Here is a 22,431-nt window from a genome sequence, read left to right as displayed (position 1 = left end):
CAATTCTGTTGGCACAATGTCTTTGTCTGGATTCCTCTTGTAATTTTCTTATCGCTTCGTTCGCAAATAATGCTTTCATGTTGATTGTGTAGACTATTGTGTACTCAGATGTAAATTGTATCGTGATATCTACAGTAATGCTTACGTCTCACACAATTCAATTACTATTTCAACATAATCTGTTTCATTTACGTACATTGAAAGCTTATATCAATTTATTCTACTTTATATTTTGAATATAGAATTTAGCTCGCTGCAGTGAATCACAAATTTAGAGATTTGTCCACAAGCCGAAACGAGCGAAGCAAAACTAGATTAGAACGCTTGGTGGACGTGGACAGTAAAATGTATAACGCTTTTAGCACCCACCACCCCACGTTACGTACTATACCGTGGTCGATGTTAGGTCACGTTTGTCCAGCCTCCCAATAGTTATCTATAGACCGCACAAACGTTCATGAATCGAGTGTCAGCGTTTCGCTTGACATTTAACCTTTTGATATTTTATTCTCTAAATTGAAAATGGCTTGTTTGCGTTACAACAATGAAACTTAGAATACAGACGAGAGACATAACACAGGCCTATCTCACTGGTTTAGGTAATTAGGTAATGTAATTCTTGTTTAATTGCGAAATTGACCTTTCTTTTGTGTGAAATAAGAAGCACAAAAATATAAGAATAGCAATTAAAAAACCCATATACATTAAGTAGTATCGCAAGGACGATTGCCCAGAAATTGACTACGAACCCTCATAGCTGCGCTCATCCCGCCAGGATAATGGTAATAAACGACGACATTTATTTCTCTGATTATAACGCGAGGAGCTCCCACAAGGTTTCCTTTAGTATGACTTTGGAATTTTCCTTATTCTTTGTACATTTCTGAAAGGATTCCAGAGAATAAAAAGATTTCTTTACAAATTCACTTGCAACAAACTCCACAAAGCTATTGTTTTTACTGTTTCGCCGGTGTAACTTGTGGAACAAAGAACAAATAATGAATTTATAAGTTAAACAAGTACCAGCGATACGGAAATGTATTGATAGGTGAACAATAAAGTTGGTGTCTACGCGACGTAGCAGAGAGCTACGGCGTCGTAGCGAAGAGTTTGCAGGTCGCTTTAGGCCCATCAACGCGGCGAACTTTGGCTCGGCTGTCAGTCATTATACCGAAGTTGAGTCTGAGTTGAACTACTTCAGACAGCTGACAGCTCTGTAATGAGTTTGCGAGCTAAAACAAAAACTTTAATCATCACTACCAAGTAAACGTTTGTATCTCAAACAAAAATTCTGTACACGGCTACACGCCCAAGTGTGTAATTAAGTGAGACTAACACAATGTCTAGATAAAACTTTACGCACTATTAAACTCCAAGTAATAAGATTTAAAATTGAAGATAAAGCTATAACTCTGCAAAATAAAATAAACAAAGCTTTATGCCCGACAAATTAATTGAAGTACGTAATTATATTAGTAAGCACAACAAAATTATTCTGTTATTCACAGTTGCAACAATAATCTGCTACTATGTAGCTGCAAATTGTACAAATAATTAAAATTTCGCTCGTTTTCATTTGTATAAGAACTCGTCCTTTTGTATTACTAAGTTACATTAAGTACAATATAAAGTGAAAATAATTTGAATGATTTCATCTAAAATTTGTGAACAGTAGCTCCAAGATATTGGCAGTTATAATTAATAGACGAAACTCTTACGATCAGAAAACTTTGTGATGAAATATTTGAGTTATAAACATAATTAAGCGGAACCTAATGACCAAGTAATAATTTTGTGCGACGTGATGAAGAATAATGGCATCGTCTTGATTTTTAATTAACGCGACCTTTTCCACAAGACAATGTTTGTTTAAAAGTTATGTCCCTAAAATATTATATGAAATTATTAGGCCGAATACGCTTCTGAGTTAATTAAACTTTACTATAAAATATCGAAAAAGGAATTGCTTTAGATACATTAAAAAAAACAACTTAAGGAAAACAATTTCTAAGAAGCCACACAAGTTGTACAAAGGTATTGTCAAAGTTAAGTGTTTGCGTTTACTGTGAAATGACTCGTCTGGAGTGGAAACAAAAAAAAACGGATAAAACCAAAAGCACAAAAAAACGTAAATTCTTGTAAAAAAAAGTCCATTTGAATTTTTTAGCATACGAGTGGGAAAATAGTAAAAGTATATTAGTGGTATGTGACACGTCGCACCTTCCATTTAAATACGTTAGCTATTCTCGCCGGTACTCTCACACAATGTGGAAGAGTTTCATCTGCATTGCAAATTACTTCGACATCGATGCAACGCTGTCATAGTAAAATGTCACTTGTAAATATTTGAACTTTTTTGAACTCAACGTTTATTATTTATGCACATATTTAGGTTGGTAATAACCTGACGTTAACTTCTGCATTTTTATTTCATACTAAAGCGGTGTTTTAAGAAGTTGTGTAAATGTTGTGTGTAAGAAGTACTTATTAACAAATCAGTACTCCTTCTTTCACAATATATTTTCGTAAATTTAACTAATTTCTTACTAAATTGTCATTCCTACGGACATTAATTAACTTCTTAAATAAAAGTAAATACTATGTAACTATGTAATAGACTAATTAAAATAAACGTAGACACATTTAGAACTTTCAATAAGATCTTTATTTCAATAAATCCTATGATTGACATTAAATGTTATTGAGTGAACTTTACAAAATATTTCAAAAGTGCAAAATTTAGGAGACATCTACATCAATAACTAATAATAAAATTACTTTTAGTTAAATTTTGATGTGCGATAAGATAATATACTTAAGTTTGAAAAGTATTAAGATGAAAGTTTTCTAAATTACGTGGTTTTAAAACATATTAATAACAAAATTTTGCCTGCGACTTCGTTCGCGTGGTTTGTGACTTAAGACAGAATATTCATACAAACTTTCTTCCCCTATTTTATCTCCTTGGGGGTAGAATTGGTCAAAATCCTTTCTTAGCGAATGCCTACGTCATAACATCTACCTGCATGATAAATGTCAGCCTGATCTGTCCTCTGGTGTGGTTGATAGATCACTATTTTCCGGTTTCTGAGTACCTTTAGTGGCAGTTTATCTATTCAATAGCGTTTTTTTATATGAGTTTAAACGCTATCGAATAGATAAACTACCGCTAAATGTATCTCAGAAACCGCGGGTATGTCAGTCAGCCATCTTAACCTCTTAGTTATATAATTATGTTAAGAAGTAGCTATTAATAGTAAAAATGTAAATTTAAGTAAGTGTGAGCATTTGTGAGTGTTGTGTGATGTGCATGCGTCCCTGTCTCGCGGCCGGTTCGGTGCGGGCGCGCATCTTGCATCGAAGCAACTGAAGAGTGTTCTCCCATAAACGTGTCTGTTCCTCTACCGCTCCTTGACGAGAACTTATGGCTTGTTGTTCCTGAGAGAGAATAACAATATGAGTGTAATAGAATAGAAGAAAAATTAACAATGATTTTGCTTTAAAAAAGAAATTAAACACATTTTTTTCTTTAACTAGAGTTTAAAGATAAAGTAAAGCCTTATAAAATGATGCTATAAGTACACATTTGTGCTAACTATAATCATGTTTGAGAGGTTTAAGAAATGTTTATCAAATCTTATGCTAAAAGAAAAATCCGTCGCTTTTTCGACATGATCAAAACGATTAAAATTTATATAAATACTAAGTACCTACTAAACTTATAAACGATCTGAAGTAGCTTGTTAGTGAAATCAGTGAATTTATAAAATGTTTATTATTTGCACATGTCTCTGACGAACATAATTTTGTATAAACATGTACCAAAATAAATGTATCTTAAGAGTAAACGTACGCGTACCTCTTCTAAACGTTTAACAATTTGTTCCATGTCAAAAACTTTTTGTTTTAAAGCCTCCATCTTGGAAGGCTTCCTCGGCGACTGCATTGAATTTTTCATTTCAAACATTACGACTTCTTGCAAACTTTCGGCCTTTGTTATTTTTTGTCGTAAATTTTTCCATTCGTCCTCTTTACTATTCAAGCGGTCATTCAACTCTTTCACTTGATTCTTGAGTGGCTCCATTTGAGACGTTATGTTGATTGATGTAGCCTCGTAAACTCTTTTCTTCTGTTCATACTGTTGTTGTATTGCTTGAAACTCTTCCTTCACTGGTTTGATACTGTCAGCGAGGGGCTGAATTTCTTGCCGGACTTGAGATAGCCTTTGAGCTGTCTGCGCGACCAACTGCAAGGGTTAAAATGTAGTTTGAATAAATCATTTTATTTTGTGCTTACATTATAAAATTATCCCGCTACATTGAACGCAGCAGAATACAAATATAACAGCATAATATATTATTCACGATCGTGCGATTATTCATTTACGTTTACAACATCTTGCGAATTCACGTAATAAAATAAAAAAGCTGTTTAAACTGAATACCTTTTCCTCGGCTTCGTCAGAATAATTTAAATAATATTATGCAAGTCTATGATCTGGAGACCTAAATTTATCCAACAAAACCTACCTTTGAAAAATCCTCAGGAATAAATGAATTAATAATGAACTCTTGGTGAGTTCGTTATTCATTTTACCTGCGATAAGTCATGAAGAGACTTTTTGGCTAAATCTGCTGCCTTGTCTTTTTCCGTATTTTCCTCATCTTCGATCTTCAGTTTTTTATGGTTTACCAGTGCCATTTCAACAGTAGGGTCTGCCGCACTAATGATATGTATGGTCCTTGCCAAAATGCCCGCCTCGACCTTTAAGTAAATAAAAGTGAACATTGTAGAATATTGTAGAAAGCGGACTATGATACAATATAAACCAGCGTTTATATCAACTTAAATACTTACCTTAAACGTTGAGAGATTGGCTCTTTGCCTTTTGTACACAGTGCTCTTTGTGCGCAAAGAATTAACGTATTTCTTTAATTCCTCTCCTCTTAGGACGGTATCACCGAGGAGCTGTTTGACCTGTATTATTAACAAATCTTTATTGAATGAGTTCCTGATTAAATTGATTTTGTAACCTCGAAAAAACAGACAAAAAGCAGGCTCAAGGAAGCTATTTATCTCACAAGAATATACGTCGCGATAAATCAGATAAAAGCATTTCATCAATATCGATCCACGGAAATAACGCATTATCTCAGCTGAAACTCTCGCTTCTCGACATAATGACCGATTATTTGAAATGGGAAAAATGTTTTATCTGATCGTCGTGTCGTAGTCGAAACATTCCCGACAACAGCCTTCGATTTCGATTAAATCCTGACCATCGGCAACATTGGACGCCGCACCGCCTCATCAAATAACCGAGAAATACAATTTCAGCACAACGGTCGTAGTTTGCGGATAACACCGCAGCAAAACTGTGCACAACATATTATTATAACATGCTATCATTATCTGCAGGATTTGCCACGATATTGTCATAGAAACATACACAGTTATTATTCGGTAAGAAATAAGTAGATACTACTACTATCCCTTGAACAAGCCAGAGTTGAATCCATCACTATCATTCCTTACTCTATTCTATGTATACTTATATATTTGACGAATATTCTATAAATTTACAAAATAAGTTTATAAATTGCTTAGTAATTTGAAAGCTCTCGGATTTACGAAGTACGAAACATAACGAGAAATAAATTTTACTTAAATATTCTAGCAAGTTACTAGTTTTACAACTAAGTATTTATCCCGCTCGCGAACACACCTCTGTACTCACTAATTAATATGTAAATACATAAAGTCTTTCAACGAAAACTAGAGCTGTATAAGAAAATTATATTAACTTTTTAAATTATCATTTACACTAACGAAAGTAACACGTATCTACCACTCATTACTACCAAAATATGATATAATATCACTTAACAACAGCAGAAAAATCCCGTAAAATAAGGTTGTATGCCACACTAGCGAGTCAACGAAACGGATTAAATATACATAGAGATTGAATCTACCCTAGTAATGAAAACGTGATATAACCTGTGACTGTAAATCAGCTAACGTAGCTTCATGATCCTTCAGCGTAGCAGCGAGCTCGTGAACGCGCGTAGCACTGGCCTCCTTATTACGACGGATCACCGTAGCTTGTTGCCGAAACGGCGCCAGTTTGTCCTCCTGAGGCCCCGCCGTAGCAAGCTTGCGTTGAACCAACTGTTCCATCTCGCTATTTACTACTGCTATCTAAAAAAATAATATGAAACATATTGGCGCTATTTTCTCCAATCTGTCAATCATATGTCAAAATGTAACATGCGTTGAGTTATGTTGTACTCTGCACGATATTTTATTACTAACGCACAAACTAATATGTAGTGTACATACAATACGTACAAGCTATTATAGGTAACTCATTTTATTACTTACGTTTAGACAATTCCTACGGGAGCCTACTGTTATCTAAACTAAGCAGACTTGCACTAAATAATGGGTTGTGTCAGTAATTTACCTTGTCCTGTACAGTGACTAGGTCGGAGCGTGTCGGGTGTTGCTCTGCTGCAATAGACTGCATGATATTCAACTCCCTTTGGAGATGGCCAGTCTCTTGTGGCAATTTCTCTTTTACGAGGTAGCTGTTTAACTAAAATGTAAGTAATCATTTATTATTAAGTAGATATTGAGCACAATAATTCAATTTGCATCTGATATTTTAAAGGTCTTTAGGACAAATTTCTACGACGTAATGTAAATACCTGAATTTCTTCTTGTAATCGTTTCATAACGTCATTAACCGTCTTAGGGGTCGCACTCTGCCCGTGAATCACATTCAAATATCTTTTTAATTGATCAGACGCCATTTTTAATTGAGACTGCTGCGCGTCGTACTGAAATAATGTGTGTCATTAGAGAAAACTACGTTAATAAGATGATTTTTAAAATGATAATATCTTTTATACCTGATTTTCCAGTTCTTTAGCCTTTTCTTGTTGAACTCTCAGAGCTCGGCTAATATTCAAAAGCTCTTCTTTGTCACTTATATCCACTAAATTAACTTGCACGTTTTCCAATCTTTTTATCACTGTAATGTCAGTTATAAAGGCAACTTAAGAGTTAAATGACGAAGATTAAGTAAATTCAACTGTCAAAACTCGACTATAATTGCTGGAGTTAGGAGATTATATTTATAACATGTTCATCGTAGATGATTGTTATTCGTTAAGGCACACGTTATGTCTGAATACTTACCGATATCTCTCTCGACCGCCATTTCCTTGATGTCGTTTATTATTTCGGACGCGTTCTCCTTTTGCAGCAGTCTAGTTCGTTTGTGAACGTCTTTAAATTCGTCTATCAAGTTTTGGTAAAGATCCAACAAATCTTGAATAGTGTTATTACGGGCTACTTCGGGGGGTATGTCAGGCAATTTCAAATACCTAAAATATGTGAGAAACTGCGTTGATTAAATGGCTAAAGTGTCTTAGGATTAGGTAGCAACTCCGATAAAGTAACAGTATCCAACGCAATGAGCCATAAATGTCCGTAGCCATTATTTAATTAAAGGACCTATAAAAAAGGAAACGTGTAAGCTCTTAATATAGTGCGCCCCGGAGTAAAAGTCGGGTCGTTTCTGCGTTCTGGTCACGTAGGTTGCGTACCTACCCAATGCCACCTAATTACTATAAATCTATAACAGTCCATACGTATTAGCTATATCGCAGTCTTAAACATAACAAAACCTTGTGTAAATCTATACTTATAATAAATCAGTAGAGAGTTCAACGTCAGGTTTTTTCCTGTCTGTATGTTACGCTATCACGTAAAAACTACCGGATAGAATGCACTGAAATTTGGTATATGCATAGAATAAGTAGTGGAGCAAGTACTGGGATACTTTTTATCGCATAAAATTTCATAGATTTTTAGAAAATTGAAAAAAATACGTAGAATTCGTTTGAACCTGCGTTTCCCTAAAGAGACCATAGATGGCGTTGCAAGCCATTTCACAACATTCGCATATAGTTAACGCGGTGCCTGCCGTATCGATACCTGCTGTTCGCACCAACCAATAGATGGCGATATAGTCCACAACACAGCATGTTTTTCCTAATTAATTTATTTTGATTGCTTTATTGTTAAAAAAATACCTTTGAAACAGGCTATACATTTATAAGATTTTCAAACATAAATGTTGTATGATATATTACTCAAAAATGTTGGTTTACGTGGTTCCGGTGCGATCGGGATATCCTAGATGGCAAATCGAGTAATTTCGTTTGTTGTCGTTGTTCGCCGCAACTAACAGATGGCGTTGTAGTTTGTAACACGTAACCAAATTAATTGGTTGCATCAAGGTGATAAATTGGATAGCTATGAAACAGACTATGTCGTAAGTTTTAAAAAATAAACAACGGATGATATATAAAAAATAATAACGGGTTACGCGGTTTCGGACGTATCATCGCAAGTATACCTACATTATTACGCGTGTGAAGAGCTCCGGCGCAGATAGGTCTGTCTGTACCTATAATAATATTCTGAATCCAGACGGGTAAGCAATGGTCAGTGTATAATAAAGTATTATATTTTACACTGTAAACTGGTACGGATACAGACGAGAGCGGAAAAGAAGGTAACCACAGGAAATCAGGCGCGCCTGAGCCTGTGTCACATTGTGTGCTCTTCGGGCCCCTTTCGTAAATAACCATTAGATGACAAAAGAGTTGTTAGCATTTTTATGTGAAGGTGAGTAGTGCTTCGCAATTCGCGTGCTCAAACGAATAAGCAACAGTACGAAATTCACGCGAGCAGAGCCGCACGGGTCAGCTAGTACAACATTAATTTGTGATATGGAGTGAATAGATAGGTAATTATATCGTTGCTAGGTCAATATCAATTAGACTTAAGACAATACACTACGGGTGACATGGCACTAATTATGCTAATTATGCTCGAACTAATTGCACAAGCTACAGTATTATAATGCAGCCCTTTAAGTAACGGAACGGTAGATTTGTTTGGTTTAAAACTATCTATGCTACTATGGGTTATACCTACTAGTAGTTCTTAGATTATTGGTACGTATGTGATTATCTTAATCACATGTGCCAATATTTCGAGGTTTGATTCTCATGTGAAAAAAATATTTCGACATGCTTCTTTTCGATTCCAAATGACTTACTTTAATGATTGTATGTCTGTAGATTTTCCTACAATAAAATATATTTAAAAGCTTTTAGATAAAGACGCTTTATGTGCATGTACATGTGCGTGTACATTTAAGTTACCCTTGTTAAAGTAATTGTTATAACACCTTATATGCAAGTTTTATGCTAAATCAACATAATAAACCTCTCCAGGTAGCAACATGTTTTAATAATTAAAAATAATTCTTAGTTATTAATAAACATACTTAGCTAGATATGCAGTGTTCTTAACTTGCTCCTTGTTAGTTAAAAGCCAGTGCAAGACGTGGTGTATAGTTCTCGCGTCGCCTGCAAGCAACTGCGCCCTGAACCGTGTGGGCTCCACCCCCGCCGGGGGGCGATACTTAACACTACCCAGCATCTCCAGCAAACGAAGCGACACCGTCTCAGACTCATCTTCGTTAACATCCAACTACAAACATTAGACACGCTTAATAATAACTCTCTACTTAACATTAACTTTAAAATATCTGCTTACTTTCGCTACTAATTTTAAGTAGGTACCTACTATCTTCTTAACAGGTTATTTCAATGCTCTTAATGCTTCAAATAAATGAGAATTAGGTGCTTCGAGCACTAAAACATTACTTTATCCCTGATTAAAACGACACATTATGTAGAGAATTTTATCTATGCGGCGTTTTGCTGTATCAAGATCTATTAAATGGAAATATCGCTTACTAGTTTTGTTAAGCGTTTAAATTTACTGAATTTAATTAATAAGTACTAAAGAGAAACAGTTTACTAAGTAAATTAAATACGAACCTTCTCTCCAGCATTAAAATTCACGAGCAAATCAACAAGCAGCTGCAAAAGTTGCTTCTCGTTCAAAGCGTCGAATTTTATCAGATCGTAGTTTCTCCCTAGACTCGTATTTAGTTCTTTGACAATATATTTCATTTGCTCCGTCATTTTACAGATTTCCAATGGCTTTCGCCCAATATACACTAATTAATTCACACAAATAAATCAAAAGAACAGAGTTCTATGAAATTGCTGAACTCAAGAACAACTTGCGTTGACATCAAACGTTGTCATGGCAACTAACAAATGGCGATTAGTAAAATGAGGTGAAATGGTTTCTTTGAACATTATTAGCATCGCCGCGTCGTAGGTAAGTACTTCAACTTACCCACTCGTGTTTCTGATGAAAAGGTGGTTTCTATACACCGCCATAAATAGAATCTATAAATAGGTAGGTAGGTAGGTACACATATTAATTAATTGTTGTTTGTCTATTTATTGTCCTAGTATATTTGGTCTAATTTAATCTAGAGCTAAATAGGTACGCTGTGAATAGTACCGTAACTCTCCATAAATTGAATTCCAAGAATCATTAGATTCGCGATAGGCTTAGTTTAAGCACGGCTCAGCCACACGTGCATATTTAATTATTACATCGTAATAACTTAACCGAAAGGTTCTGGAGTGGCGACCACGAACCGGGAAACGTAGTGTTGGCAGGCCCCCCACAAGATGGACCGACGACCTGGTAAGGGTTGCCGGAGTCCGAAGGATGAGGGCGGCCCAGGACCGGTCCTATTGGCGCTCGATGGGGGAGGCCTTTGTCCAGCAGTGGACGATTCCCGGCTGAGATGATGATGATGATGAATAACTTAACCAAGTTGTTCTTAACCAATAATATTCCTACTATTTCCTTTCTCAACAAAGGAAAATATCAATACGATTAACAATACCACTAAGTATACGGACATAAACATAAGTAGCCGCTGTAGTTGGACCAATAAGAATCGAGATATTTGCCAAAAACCACTTTATTTAACCTTCGACCTTTGGGCTTTGATATTAGGAAAGCCAACACGACATCATTGGGCTCTTTGGCGCATTACTTACTACGATAGGGACTCGATACCTATTACGGACCAATAACGACAATAATAACATTTAACTAGTTGTGACCCGCAGTTTTTTTTTTCGAATAATGTCTATGACTGAGTCTACAATGTTATGTTATTGACCACACCCAGGCAACATTTTACGAATAATGGCGACGAATACTTAAAACTTCAGTTTTTCCTTGGGTAACTTAAGTGGTTACTATGTAGTACCTTAAAGCAACGTTATTATCTTTGTTTGAGAGATGAAAGTGTTAGTAATGACGAATTACCTTACTCATTTATTAAAATGTTCATTTAAGACTGAAAAAGTAAGAAATAATATACTGCTCACGAACGAAATAGATGTGAGTATACATTGTAGTAATAATGTATGAGTTGTTATTCCACCTCAAACAATACACCCTCTATCAACCAGGCATTGAAGTCGGATCCTTTTCGGCATAGCTACCAGGATAATGCGACTTGTTCTGAATTCCAGACCAGAGGCAATACTCTATTTGCAATGTTCCTAAATATTTATACTCTTCTATCTACCTACTTTCTATCTTTTTACAATGTACTTACTATACAAACCGTTGTCCAAGTCGTGCTGTTGAAGATTTTGTTATAATTTGTAGTTAGAAGTAGTAAATAAAAAACGTTTTCATTCAATAAATTATATTATCTCTTTACAATACAATCATTTTCCTTTTTTCATAATCGTCAAAATATCAACAAATTTCCCTTAGACTACACAATTTGTGCCTACCTCACTGTAGTATTTGTAATCTCAGATATTGACAACCACACAATAACCATCGCACATTCAATCACCTCACAGCCCTTACATGTTACACTGCTTCTTTACATGTATGATTTTGTAATGTTAGCGAAACAAAGGAAACCCTGGACCAGAACGTAAACAATACAACTGACAAAATAATATAATGTACACGGGCGAACAGTATACAGTCGCTTCCAACAGAATCACTGGCTGAAATAATTAACTAGCACCAATTTCAGTAAACTAATATTAAACGTGTAAACTATAGATTAACTGGCGGCTACTATAAACATAAATGACAAAACATGATCCAATTCTAAAGAATACTACAAGTATTCACATAATACCAATTGATTAACGAATGAATTCAGTACTACTTATCCTATGGCATGCACCATTATTTTATTCAGACCCTATGTTAATAACGATTATTTCAACACAACTGAAGCACGTAAACGTATCAGTTTCTAAGGGCACCTGGTGTTAGCGCCATTCCATACTCATCAAGTATAAACTGTTAATTCCAACATAATTTTCTTCGTAGCTTCGAAACAAAAACGATCGACTTCTTCTATTCATTATGAATTACACTAAATCGGATTTATTAACATAAATACTTTGTACTCTTCTAAGTTAATGGAAAATTCAATTATTTACAATACACATACAAAATTTATACCTAGAGAATTGTAATAATATAATCATAAGCATGAAAATACTACGCAATGAGATGAGATTTGGGAATATGTAAATTATTACTCATAAAGCACCTACAAAACCTAGTGTTAAGTCTCACTATTCACCTAACCTAATAAATATTACAACCCTTACATAATTATAATACTACAGACTTCTGTTTCAGGATTGTTTGGTTCGTATCGCTACACATTCTACCAAATTAATAGCATCGATCAATTAAGTAATAAAATATTAAAGTAATAAAATTTAATAATTCGTGTGATGAGTCGTTCATTTCACTGATCATTCAAATATTTCTACTAAATTCCAAAGTTCCATAGTAAATGCGAGCCAAACTCGCCCGCTCCCGAGTACTTCAGGTTCGGTACACACAAAACGTACGATTCCACTAAGAGATTAGATCCAGAGAGCGGGTCGCACTCACATATAAATGCACTCGAGCTATCTTCGACTCGACGAGATAATCCAAAAAAACACACGTCAAAACGTAAAATAACAATCTCTAAATACAATATATCCCGGTAACGGAAACAAAAATTTCGGGCGAAATCTACAACAGGCCTCCTTTGCGGCCGAACAACAAACTGAGCGTGCCGAGCGCGCCCGGACTGGGCGCCGGCGTCTGCGTGGGCACGGCGCCCAGCTGCGGCATGGCGCCGCCCGCCGCGCCCACCGTGCCCAGGTCAGTGCGGGGCCGAGGCGCGCGGGCCCGCGGCGCGCGCCGCACGCAGCCTAGCGGCGCATCCAGGGCGCCCGACCCCGGATGCGCCGGAACTCCTAAAGGGGGCTCCGGGACATCGGACACGCGCCGCTCGGCCGCCGGGGCCGCCGGCGACCGGAGCGTGCGTTTGAGACAAGTGAGCTGCTCCATGGGACTGCGGTGCACGAGCCCCGTGTACAGGGAGCCGGGCGTTTGAAGCGCGAGAGGTGCGGGCGAACCTTCGCCGGCGGGCGACGCCAGGTGTCGGCGGCGGAGGATGGACGTACCGCTGGCGATGAGCGCGTGCAGGGAAGGAGGCGCGTCGCCGGGACGCGGCGAGGCCGGCGGCGTGGACTCGGGTGATCCGAGCAGCGGACTGTTCGCCGGCGTGGCGGTCGGAGAGAAGTGCGCGCGGGATGGAGGCAGACAGACGGACTCGCGCCGTGAATGTACAGGTGACACGCCGGCGGACGACCGTCGCGATGTCAGCCGGGAACTCCACGCGCTGCCGAGCACGCTGCTAGATAGACTGCTCATGCCACTACTGCACACGCTGCTCGTACTGCTTCCTACTAAGCTGCCGTCGTTTGGATGGAGTACAGTGCTAAAACAAAACATATAAGATTTCATCAAGAGTGTTCAAATTGAGCGAAACATTAATTCATCTCAATCGTAAAAACGGTTAGAACCTACCTATTAGTGAAGGTATAAATATGACTAGAGTGAGGCAGCCGCGGCATATCGTCGTCCTCCTCGACGTCGGACAGTCGATACAGCCTCAGGCCGAGTGCAGCGGCGGAACGTGACCCACGAACACCGACGCCCTCTTGATCTTCTAACAGACCTGCGAAAAAGTACAAAACGTTAGGCATATAATAGTAAGACAACAATTTCATATCTACAACAACAAGTTATGTTAGTAATTAACAAATATTACGGGTATTAAGTATGTTTACCTGACATGGAAGGTTTGGCGAGCTGTGCCCACGTGTGTAAGGTGAGCGAGCCCTCCATAGGTTTGACGATCTGTAGTTTGTGTGGCGGCCTGAAGCGAGCCATGCCGCCCGCCGCACCCGCGCCCCACACCGCACTCTCCTCGCTTGAATCCCTCTCTAAAGGCATCGAAGAAAATAAGTTATTACGTATTTCAAAATAGAAATATCAAATATCATCAAAAAATAGTTTGAGATATTCAAAGAGAGTAAGATAATAGATACGTACCAGACCGTCGGCTATGCCTGAGTACATGCGAGGCGGCGAGGGAGGCGCGGCGCGAGTTGATCTCCTGCGGCGTGAGGCGACGCAGCGCCGCCGCCAGCTCCGCCGCGCCCGGCGCGCCCGGTACACCCACACCTGGGCCACCGCTGCACAACACACAACATCGTTTATTTAAACTTTTAGACAACAAAGACACGCTCAACTAGACCTAAAACATTCACTTGCAAATCAATCAACAAGATAATGTAATGTTATCATTCATTTCGTAACAAATTCCACCCAAGTTTCGTATATTACTCGTACTAATTAATGTTACTCACGGATAGAGATCATCGGAGTCGGTATCCGATGTGTCGTCGAGGAAGGAGTCGCTGGAAGGCCTGGGCGGGGCTCGTATGTGCATGGGCGCGACCATGGGCGCGTCCGCCACGTCGGAGCCGGGCAGCGACGGGCCCGACTGGCCCGACCACCGCGATGCGCACTGCACCGTCTCAAACACTTTGTGCATGCTTGATCTGAAATATAAACATTCAACTAAACATACAAAAGAACATACCAGCCTAGTTGAGAACCTCCTCCTTTTTGAATTCGGGTAACAAAAATTAACAAGTTATTTCCCTAATTATCGACTTTACTAATAGTTTACCGACTGTCTTACCTACCAACAAACGTCGTGTATTTTCTAATTAGTTACAGTGTTTGGTCTTTTTCACTCATATACAATTTCAAAATTGATAGAAAGAGACAACACTGTCTGTGTAACTAATTCTAATTAGAGCTTACACACTGTTTATTACTAAGACAATTAGATTATAAAGTTTGATCAGGTAACTTTGTTACACCACCCGTGTTCTTTGACTCACTCAATGCCATTGAAATAGTTTCCACTGTATTGTGCATTGATTTTTTTGGTACATGGGAATTACCAGTGTTATAATGACTACGATAGTAGTGTAACAACCCAACTATATTATTATCTTCCGTAAATCGCGTAGTGCAATAGTTGCATAAAGCCTAGTGGTGTTTTTAGTGCTAGTCGTGGGAAACGGTACTTCCGTACGCTAACTTACAAGTCGTATCGTATAGTGAATTCCTATTTTTTTCAAGCGACTAGAGCAGTCACAATGAGTTCGTGTTAAGTTTCAGTTGTTACATCGCCCGTTAAAAAATATTACTATACTCAGGACCTTACAAACGCGTTAACTATTAATCAAAATAATCATAAGAATGTATAAGTGCGAGCGAGAGATTCCGATAAAATAACATGACTTATGCCCGGTTGATCTATTTTGTAGTTAATCTATTCAATAGCATTTTTTTTATATGACTTTAAACGCTATTGAATAGATAAATTACCGCTAAATGTACCTCAGAAGCCGGGAGTTAGTTCGCACGATTTAAATGGCCCAAACACAAAAAGGAGTTAATGCATTTTGGTTCTCAGTAATAAAGTATAATACGTACTGTGCAAGTGGATCGCCGATACCCGAGTCAAGACTGAGTTCGGAGTATATGGAGGAGTGCATTTCTCTGTGCAAGCTTGGCGGCAGGAGCCCCGCGGCGGCCGCCACGCTGGGCATGAGGCCGCGCACCGGCTCGCCGCGCTTGCGCAAGTTCCTGAGCTGTTCCTGTGCCTCTGCCAAGTGAGCGGCCACTTCCATGTACCGCTCCTGTACATAAAAAATGTCTCATTAATATCCCACTGCTGGATAAGGGTCTCCTCCCGTAATGTGGGAGGGGTTAGGCCTTGAGTCCTGTACATAAACGTTATATTAAACAATTAGACTGGCTCTGAAGCTCAGTGGTTAGTCGCCACGACGCTGCCATTGCGTCGGGAGGTTGTGGGTTCGATTCCTACGCGGAACAAGTATATTATTTGTGCGATCAACAAATAGTTGTTTCGGGTCTGTTTGTACTTTGACTTCGTTGTTTGTATGTTTGTAAAAGTCCCCGAGGCACAAGAGCAATTCTTAAAACGGGAGTTAAAAAACCACGAATCAGAAAAGTAAATGGCTCTGTTAAACAATAGTACATAATTCCTATTGTTTTCATTGTACAAAGGTATTATTTTAGAATTCACATATTTATCAAGCTCACGTATTTATCTTTTAGATTTATTGACAAAATACAATTGTTTCGATCATAAAAACATAATAATATTATACGTCATCAATGTGGAATGTGATTTACCTTGGTGTCGGCCAATTCCGCTGCGAGTGCATTTTGGTTTTCTTTTGTTATTTCTAATATCCGTAAGGTGTGGTCATGTTCGGTACTTAACTGTAAACAAACAAACATAATAACGTAACGTTTTAACAGTGTGAATATATAAAAAGGAATAATTTGTTTTAAAACATCATACTGTATCTATCTACTCCTCCATAGTATACTGATAATGTGTTTGAAAGATGGCCTTAAATTCGCTCTCTATTATATTAAACTAAAATGACACAAGAAACATAGTGTCTTCTTAAATCCTATAGCAATACTTTTGTAGAGTATTATACGTTTATTTTACAATAATTTAATGCAAAAATGTATAAATAAGACTCCATATAACTTTATATCGTAACCATCTTATCTACTTTACCACTATCGTCATCGATCGTAAACGGCTATTCTGAAAAACGTGCTTTCAAATACCTTTATCGACTTATATCAAGAAGCCCAATATAAAAATAAGCACTAAGCTAGATAATCTAATTGTACGTACTTAGAACATCGTCGTAATACACATATCTGATCCGCTTTACATTGTGTCAAGGTTTGTCTACAAATTATCACTCACGTATCAAGCGATATGATATAATCTCAGCACGGCATATTGTTATGACAACAGCCTATAATAAAAGCCCATAGCCAGTTCTGTGGGTAAAGCCAACCTTAGCACGATCATTCGATAGATGGGTGACCGCATAGTGGTATTTCAACCGGGCGTCACCATGCTTCGGAGAGCACGTAAAAAGTCGGTCCCGGTTGTTCTCAATTAAGATAACAGTTGTTAAGCCACGTCAAAGGCCTTCGGGGGGTTTGAACAACTTTGACACTAGGTTGACCACTATCCATAAGATAAGAAGAAGATAATTTACATAAAACTGTCGATATTAACGATCAAATATTATTATTATAAATGAAATGACCCTTTATTTAGTCTGCACGGAAGTTTACGAATTAAAATAGTAAACACTTCGCCTGTTTAAAATATTCCATTTGGTATATTGTTCTTTTTATCAATACTTATGTGATCTAACACGTACTATAATATCAGTCTAGTGTTTTCATAGCACGATTACTCATCAATTCTTTGTTCTATTATAAATGTCAAATAAGGATATTTTATAAATGATAATAGCATGTTTTTACCCGTTTTGTCATATGATAATAATGGTTATTAACATTCCATACGGGCATGTTATCAATTTTATCTATTGTTGAATCAGAAAAAGCACTTTTGAGTGCAAATTACATGCCGAAGCATTTGCCTTTCACGACAGAAATAAAAATCGATGGTAGTTTGACTATACATTATATTTTACATAGATGTCCGCGAACGGCTTTGCTCGCGTGGAATATCATCCCCTTTTGAGGGAAATTTCCAAAAGTCCTCTCTTAGTACTAGTCTTTTAGTTCCTCTTCGCTTCCTAAGGAATCTTCATGTCAAAGTTTCAACTTTCGACGCTCAGAAGTTTTTAGGCTGTGTTCGTCAGTCAATCACCCAGTAACAGAAGAGTTTTCTTAAATGTTCATGATAATAAACTATATAAGTAATAGTAGTATAGGTAATATAATATTATTTGTGTTTATACCTGTTGATAATTTCTCTCGCTAGCGGTGAGCCTCGCGTTAATTTGGTCGAACTGTTGTTGAAGGTCCACGAAACGTGCTCGCTCCTCCAACAGCTCCGTGCCCAAACAACTCGCCTCGGAATTTGCACTGGCTGTGAACATACGGTGAAAAATAAATAAAAGTTTGTTTAAAACTAATCAATAGTACGATAAGTCAAGAGTCCGTCTTCTTGCAATGACGAGGCTAACCCTCTTATTCATAAAATATATGAATTTATGAAAGGGTTAAAAAGTGTTTTGTTTCTTTCACTCCTTAGCGAAATGAAAGAGAGAAAACATATTTTAGTAGTTCTTTAACTATAATAGGTTTATAGTGTGTTTATGAATAAGAGGATAAGTTTACATTTTTTTACCAATAGCAAAATCTCATCATAAAGATAAGACCATATTTACATATTTACATAAAAAGACCATATTTACATAAAAAGCAATTGTTATAAAAATAAAAGTAAGTATAATTGAAAGAAGGTGATTGGATAACAGGCCGTTAAACATATGCAAAATTATTTCGTATCCTCCTAACAATATTATAACTGTGAAATTTTAAAGGCTTCACGTATTTTAAGTAGCTGCACCGTATGCAAATATGAGTCACAAAAAGTGTTATGTAACAAGAACAAAGACCTTTTCTTCTACTAGTTTAAAACTAATAAATCATTGTCCACTCTACAGTATCCGTTTTAAAACAATTATTTCCACTTTAGTTTTCAACACGTGTCAGTGGCCTAAATCTAAGATGGGACTAATTAGTGTCTCTCACGACTTCTAAAAAGAATACAGCTAACAAGAAGGAAGCGAGTCTTATCACATATGGACAATTTTTGTTTTTTACCATTTGATTCTTCCCACTTATTAGTTAGAGAGTTATCTAAATACAAATAACTGTGAAAAAAAAATCCTCAAATATTGCAATTGCAGTATTGACTATATTTTACAACTTCTGAATAAATATCGGTATAATGTTTATCATACATTTAACGTCACTTTACTTTTCAGATAGGTTTTCCCATACTTATCTATAAGGTGTTAAACTAGCCATATATGTAGTAGTTTCTGTACGAACACATAAAACACGCCAAAACATTTGCTGCATTCAAGCAAGTAGGACTAAACATTTAATCACCCTATAAAAACACAACGTAACCAAACACATAATCAAATAGGAAATTGTTCTTATGCAATAACAGTATATTACTTAATACAAATAGCAAAAACAATTCAATCGTTGCCTCTGTTTCTTTCTTCTTTCTTGCAATGATGATGTGAGACAAGTTGAAACAAGTATGGTCTGACAGGGTGCAAACCTTATGAGAAAACACGCTGCAAGGCCACCTTGGGTCAACAAGCTCATATTCTTCCAAACTGTAGACGTTCCAACACCTTTTTTTTTCATTCTTCATATAAACAGGATCAAACAAGCTTCAAAAGGATAAAAAACACATACAAATACACTTTTCCTATATGTAAAAAAAAACATTCAGACAAAAAAATATATGCACTTTTCCTTTATGTAAAAAAAGACATTCAAAAAGCTTCGATTTCCTCTTTTATTTCCCGATCTCCGTACAATTTAACCTTAAAGGAAGTTTAACAGTATCATACAAATAGTAACGTTTGTTCACGCGAATGCAGAAAGGTAGAGATTTGTAGAACAATGACTCACTTTAATTACAGACATCGTGATTTGAGTAAGGACGTCTTGAGGAAAGAGCTAAAATATGACTACGATAAGTTTATCTCGAGTTACGCTCGGGGAGATCCTCAAGGCGTCCTTTATACATTTCCTGTTACAAGATACAGTAAAATAATAAAATTGTGTTCATATAAAGACCATTTTTTTTTACCCTTACTGTCCTATTGCTGTGTAATATTTGGACAACAACAAGGAAGGGGTTAGACCTTGAGTCCACCACGCTGACCAAGTGCGGGTTGCGGACATTTGCATTCACTCAATAAATGTAGCAACGTTAGAGCAAATGACAATTATTTGTATATAACTTCGAAGTCATTCAAAATTATTATAAATTCATAATTTAAGTACATTTTATATCACGAAAGCATGTTATAAACAAAAAAGTAGGCCCATCTCCCCAATTTTTCTTTAAGAACATTAGTACAAATAAATTGTTTAACATTACGCAGATCTGTCTCTGCTAGCCTCATTACGGTCTGCCATATCGTGTCTTATCTTATTTGATTAACTATAATTATTATATTATCGTATACTTTATCATGAACGTATGCAGACGTGTCCCTTCGACACGAACTTTAAATCTGAATATCAGACGAATTTAATATAATATCTGATTCTTATTTATTGTATTATTATCAGCAGCTCGCAAATTTTTGCTCAAAAGCAAAAAAAAATTGACAATTTTGTAAATGCAACTTGATTTTGAACACACCAGACACTATTTTGCTGGATAGCGAATGAGCTAGCCTCATACTTCTGTATTTTTGAAGTCATTGTCTGATCTTAATTTGATCTACATACATGCATTTTTCATCTTCCAATAAGCTATTCTTTAATAAAACTTTAAATATGCACTTACTCTTTAAACATAAAAATGCATCAGACAAAGATACGGCATGATTTTCAATAAACGTGTAAACTAATGACCATTTCACTATAATGTCTCAATCGTGTCGTCTAACTGTTACAACACTCGAGGAAGCCAATGGTAAGATCAGCGCGTAACCGAGGCCAAGCAAAAAAACAATCATCACGTGCTTTTATAAATAACATTTTTGTCAATTTTCTTTTAATATTTCCAATGGAATTATCTCTTAAAATTATACCTACGTGAATATACTTTTTATCTGTGTTTTAGGGAAAATTATTGAGTAAGAAAAATATACAGCAAAACCTTTAGTGTTTGCAACTGCATCTGACCTGAATTTAAATGCCAATACTTAATCTTGTGCTCAACATCTTTTAAAGAAATAAAGCCAGTTCAGACTTAACTTACTTGAATTGGGAACGAATTGCGCAAACGCTTTAAAATTAGAATATCGTTAATACATTCTTTTTCTTAGTTCTAAAAATAGTATTTATTGACATAATGTGTTCCAATTACCTTATAACTGAGGCTTTGTTTTAATACAATCGATCATAAAGATAGCCTGATTCTGACTAAGTAGGCTGTAATGCCGGTAGGTTCATTTAACTGATAACGATAACCAACGGCCTTCTACACTAGACAAAACAAACATCGTTTCTCAAAATTGTTTTGTTTCTAATTACAAGAGCGGATGCAATAATCACAAACACAATGTATTACATAAAGAAGTAACTTCTGAAATGTGACTTGTCAAGAATTATACTACATAATGAAATAATTGTTAAGAAATACAGACCGTCGTTCACTTCAACATAATACACACAATTTAATGTAGATGGTATTAACACAAGCAAGTGTGAGAATTCCGCAGTTTAATTTATGGAAGTAGATTCCGAAACGTGTTCACGACACTTACATGTTATATTTTATAAGCTCAATTATATTTAAATAGCGCTAAGTAAAGATAGAAGAAACATCGTGAGAAACTCCCTGCAATTATCCGTAATGAACGGTGGATAACGCCTTGAGAATGGAGACAGGAAGTAAAACGTTTGACACGCCTCGCGACTGAGAAGCGGGATATTGACTTTTTGCTATAGTATTGAATAGGTCGATACATGCACCCAATAAAAAGTTGTGGTTACACGATATCTAGTACTAACTCATAATATAGTTTTATCACGCCTGCTACAAGATGTCAAATCAATCAACGTATGGAAAGAGATTCCTTCTGTCTAGTCAGAGCAGTGAGAACAATAATGAGCATAGTGCACATTGGACATTGGTGCAAGCATATTACCGAGTTGTTGCGCGATGTCCCTAAGCAGCTGCCGCTCCGCCAGCTCGGCGCAGTCGGCGCCGGCGGCGAGGCGCGAGGCCTCCTCCCGCAAGGCGCGGTTCTCGCGCTCCAGCGCGCCCGTGCGCTTGCGCAGCAGCGCCGCGCTAGCCGCCTCCTGCTCCGTCGGGGACGAGCCCTCTTCTGTGTCATTGGTTAACACCTGCACACGATGATAGAAGACGTCTTATTTCGAAAGTGTTTTGACCGAATCTTGCTTTCAATGCGGTCCTCATTAATGATTCAAATTATCATAAGTACATCTGTCTGACGCCGTAGAACGTTTTCT

The 22,431-nt window shown here is 37.1% G+C and overlaps 2 protein-coding genes across 14 annotated transcripts in view; both read right to left on the bottom strand.

The window, feature by feature from the left end:
• Positions 1-2,711: 2,711 nt before the first annotated feature.
• On the bottom strand, positions 2,712-10,274 carry LOC142972675 (intraflagellar transport protein 81 homolog). The gene is made up of 11 exons (XM_076113965.1): positions 9,927-10,274; positions 9,368-9,573; positions 7,204-7,391; positions 6,915-7,036; positions 6,711-6,842; positions 6,467-6,598; positions 6,001-6,201; positions 4,858-4,977; positions 4,597-4,764; positions 3,860-4,246; positions 2,712-3,438 (listed from the first exon to the last, which is right to left on the bottom strand). Exons 1-11 carry the CDS (start codon positions 10,071-10,073, stop codon positions 3,271-3,273), a joined length of 1,971 nt encoding a protein of 656 aa, XP_075970080.1. The 5' UTR covers positions 10,074-10,274; the 3' UTR covers positions 2,712-3,270.
• A 1,386-nt stretch (positions 10,275-11,660) lies between these two features.
• milt (trafficking kinesin-binding protein milt) overlaps positions 11,661-22,431 on the bottom strand; it is a 35,455-nt gene continuing 24,684 nt past the window's right edge. For all 13 annotated transcript variants that reach the window (XM_076113305.1, XM_076113319.1, XM_076113308.1 and 10 more), the window contains 9 exons: positions 22,107-22,305; positions 18,207-18,337; positions 16,591-16,680; positions 15,865-16,070; positions 14,721-14,915; positions 14,404-14,546; positions 14,139-14,294; positions 13,876-14,026; positions 11,661-13,786 (listed from right to left, as the gene is read on the bottom strand). In XM_076113305.1, coding sequence (XP_075969420.1) covers positions 13,033-13,786; positions 13,876-14,026; positions 14,139-14,294; positions 14,404-14,546; positions 14,721-14,915; positions 15,865-16,070; positions 16,591-16,680; positions 18,207-18,337; positions 22,107-22,305 — 2,025 coding nt within the window. In that variant the 3' untranslated portion in view covers positions 11,661-13,032. The remainder of the gene's footprint in view (positions 13,787-13,875; positions 14,027-14,138; positions 14,295-14,403; positions 14,547-14,720; positions 14,916-15,864; positions 16,071-16,590; positions 16,681-18,206; positions 18,338-22,106; positions 22,306-22,431) is intronic.

The sequence above is a fragment of the Anticarsia gemmatalis genome, chromosome 4, assembly GCF_050436995.1.
Source record: "Anticarsia gemmatalis isolate Benzon Research Colony breed Stoneville strain chromosome 4, ilAntGemm2 primary, whole genome shotgun sequence".
NCBI lineage: Eukaryota > Metazoa > Arthropoda > Insecta > Lepidoptera > Erebidae > Anticarsia > Anticarsia gemmatalis.
Note: the sequence above shows the minus strand (reverse complement) of the source record. Positions and strands in the feature narration are given on the sequence as shown.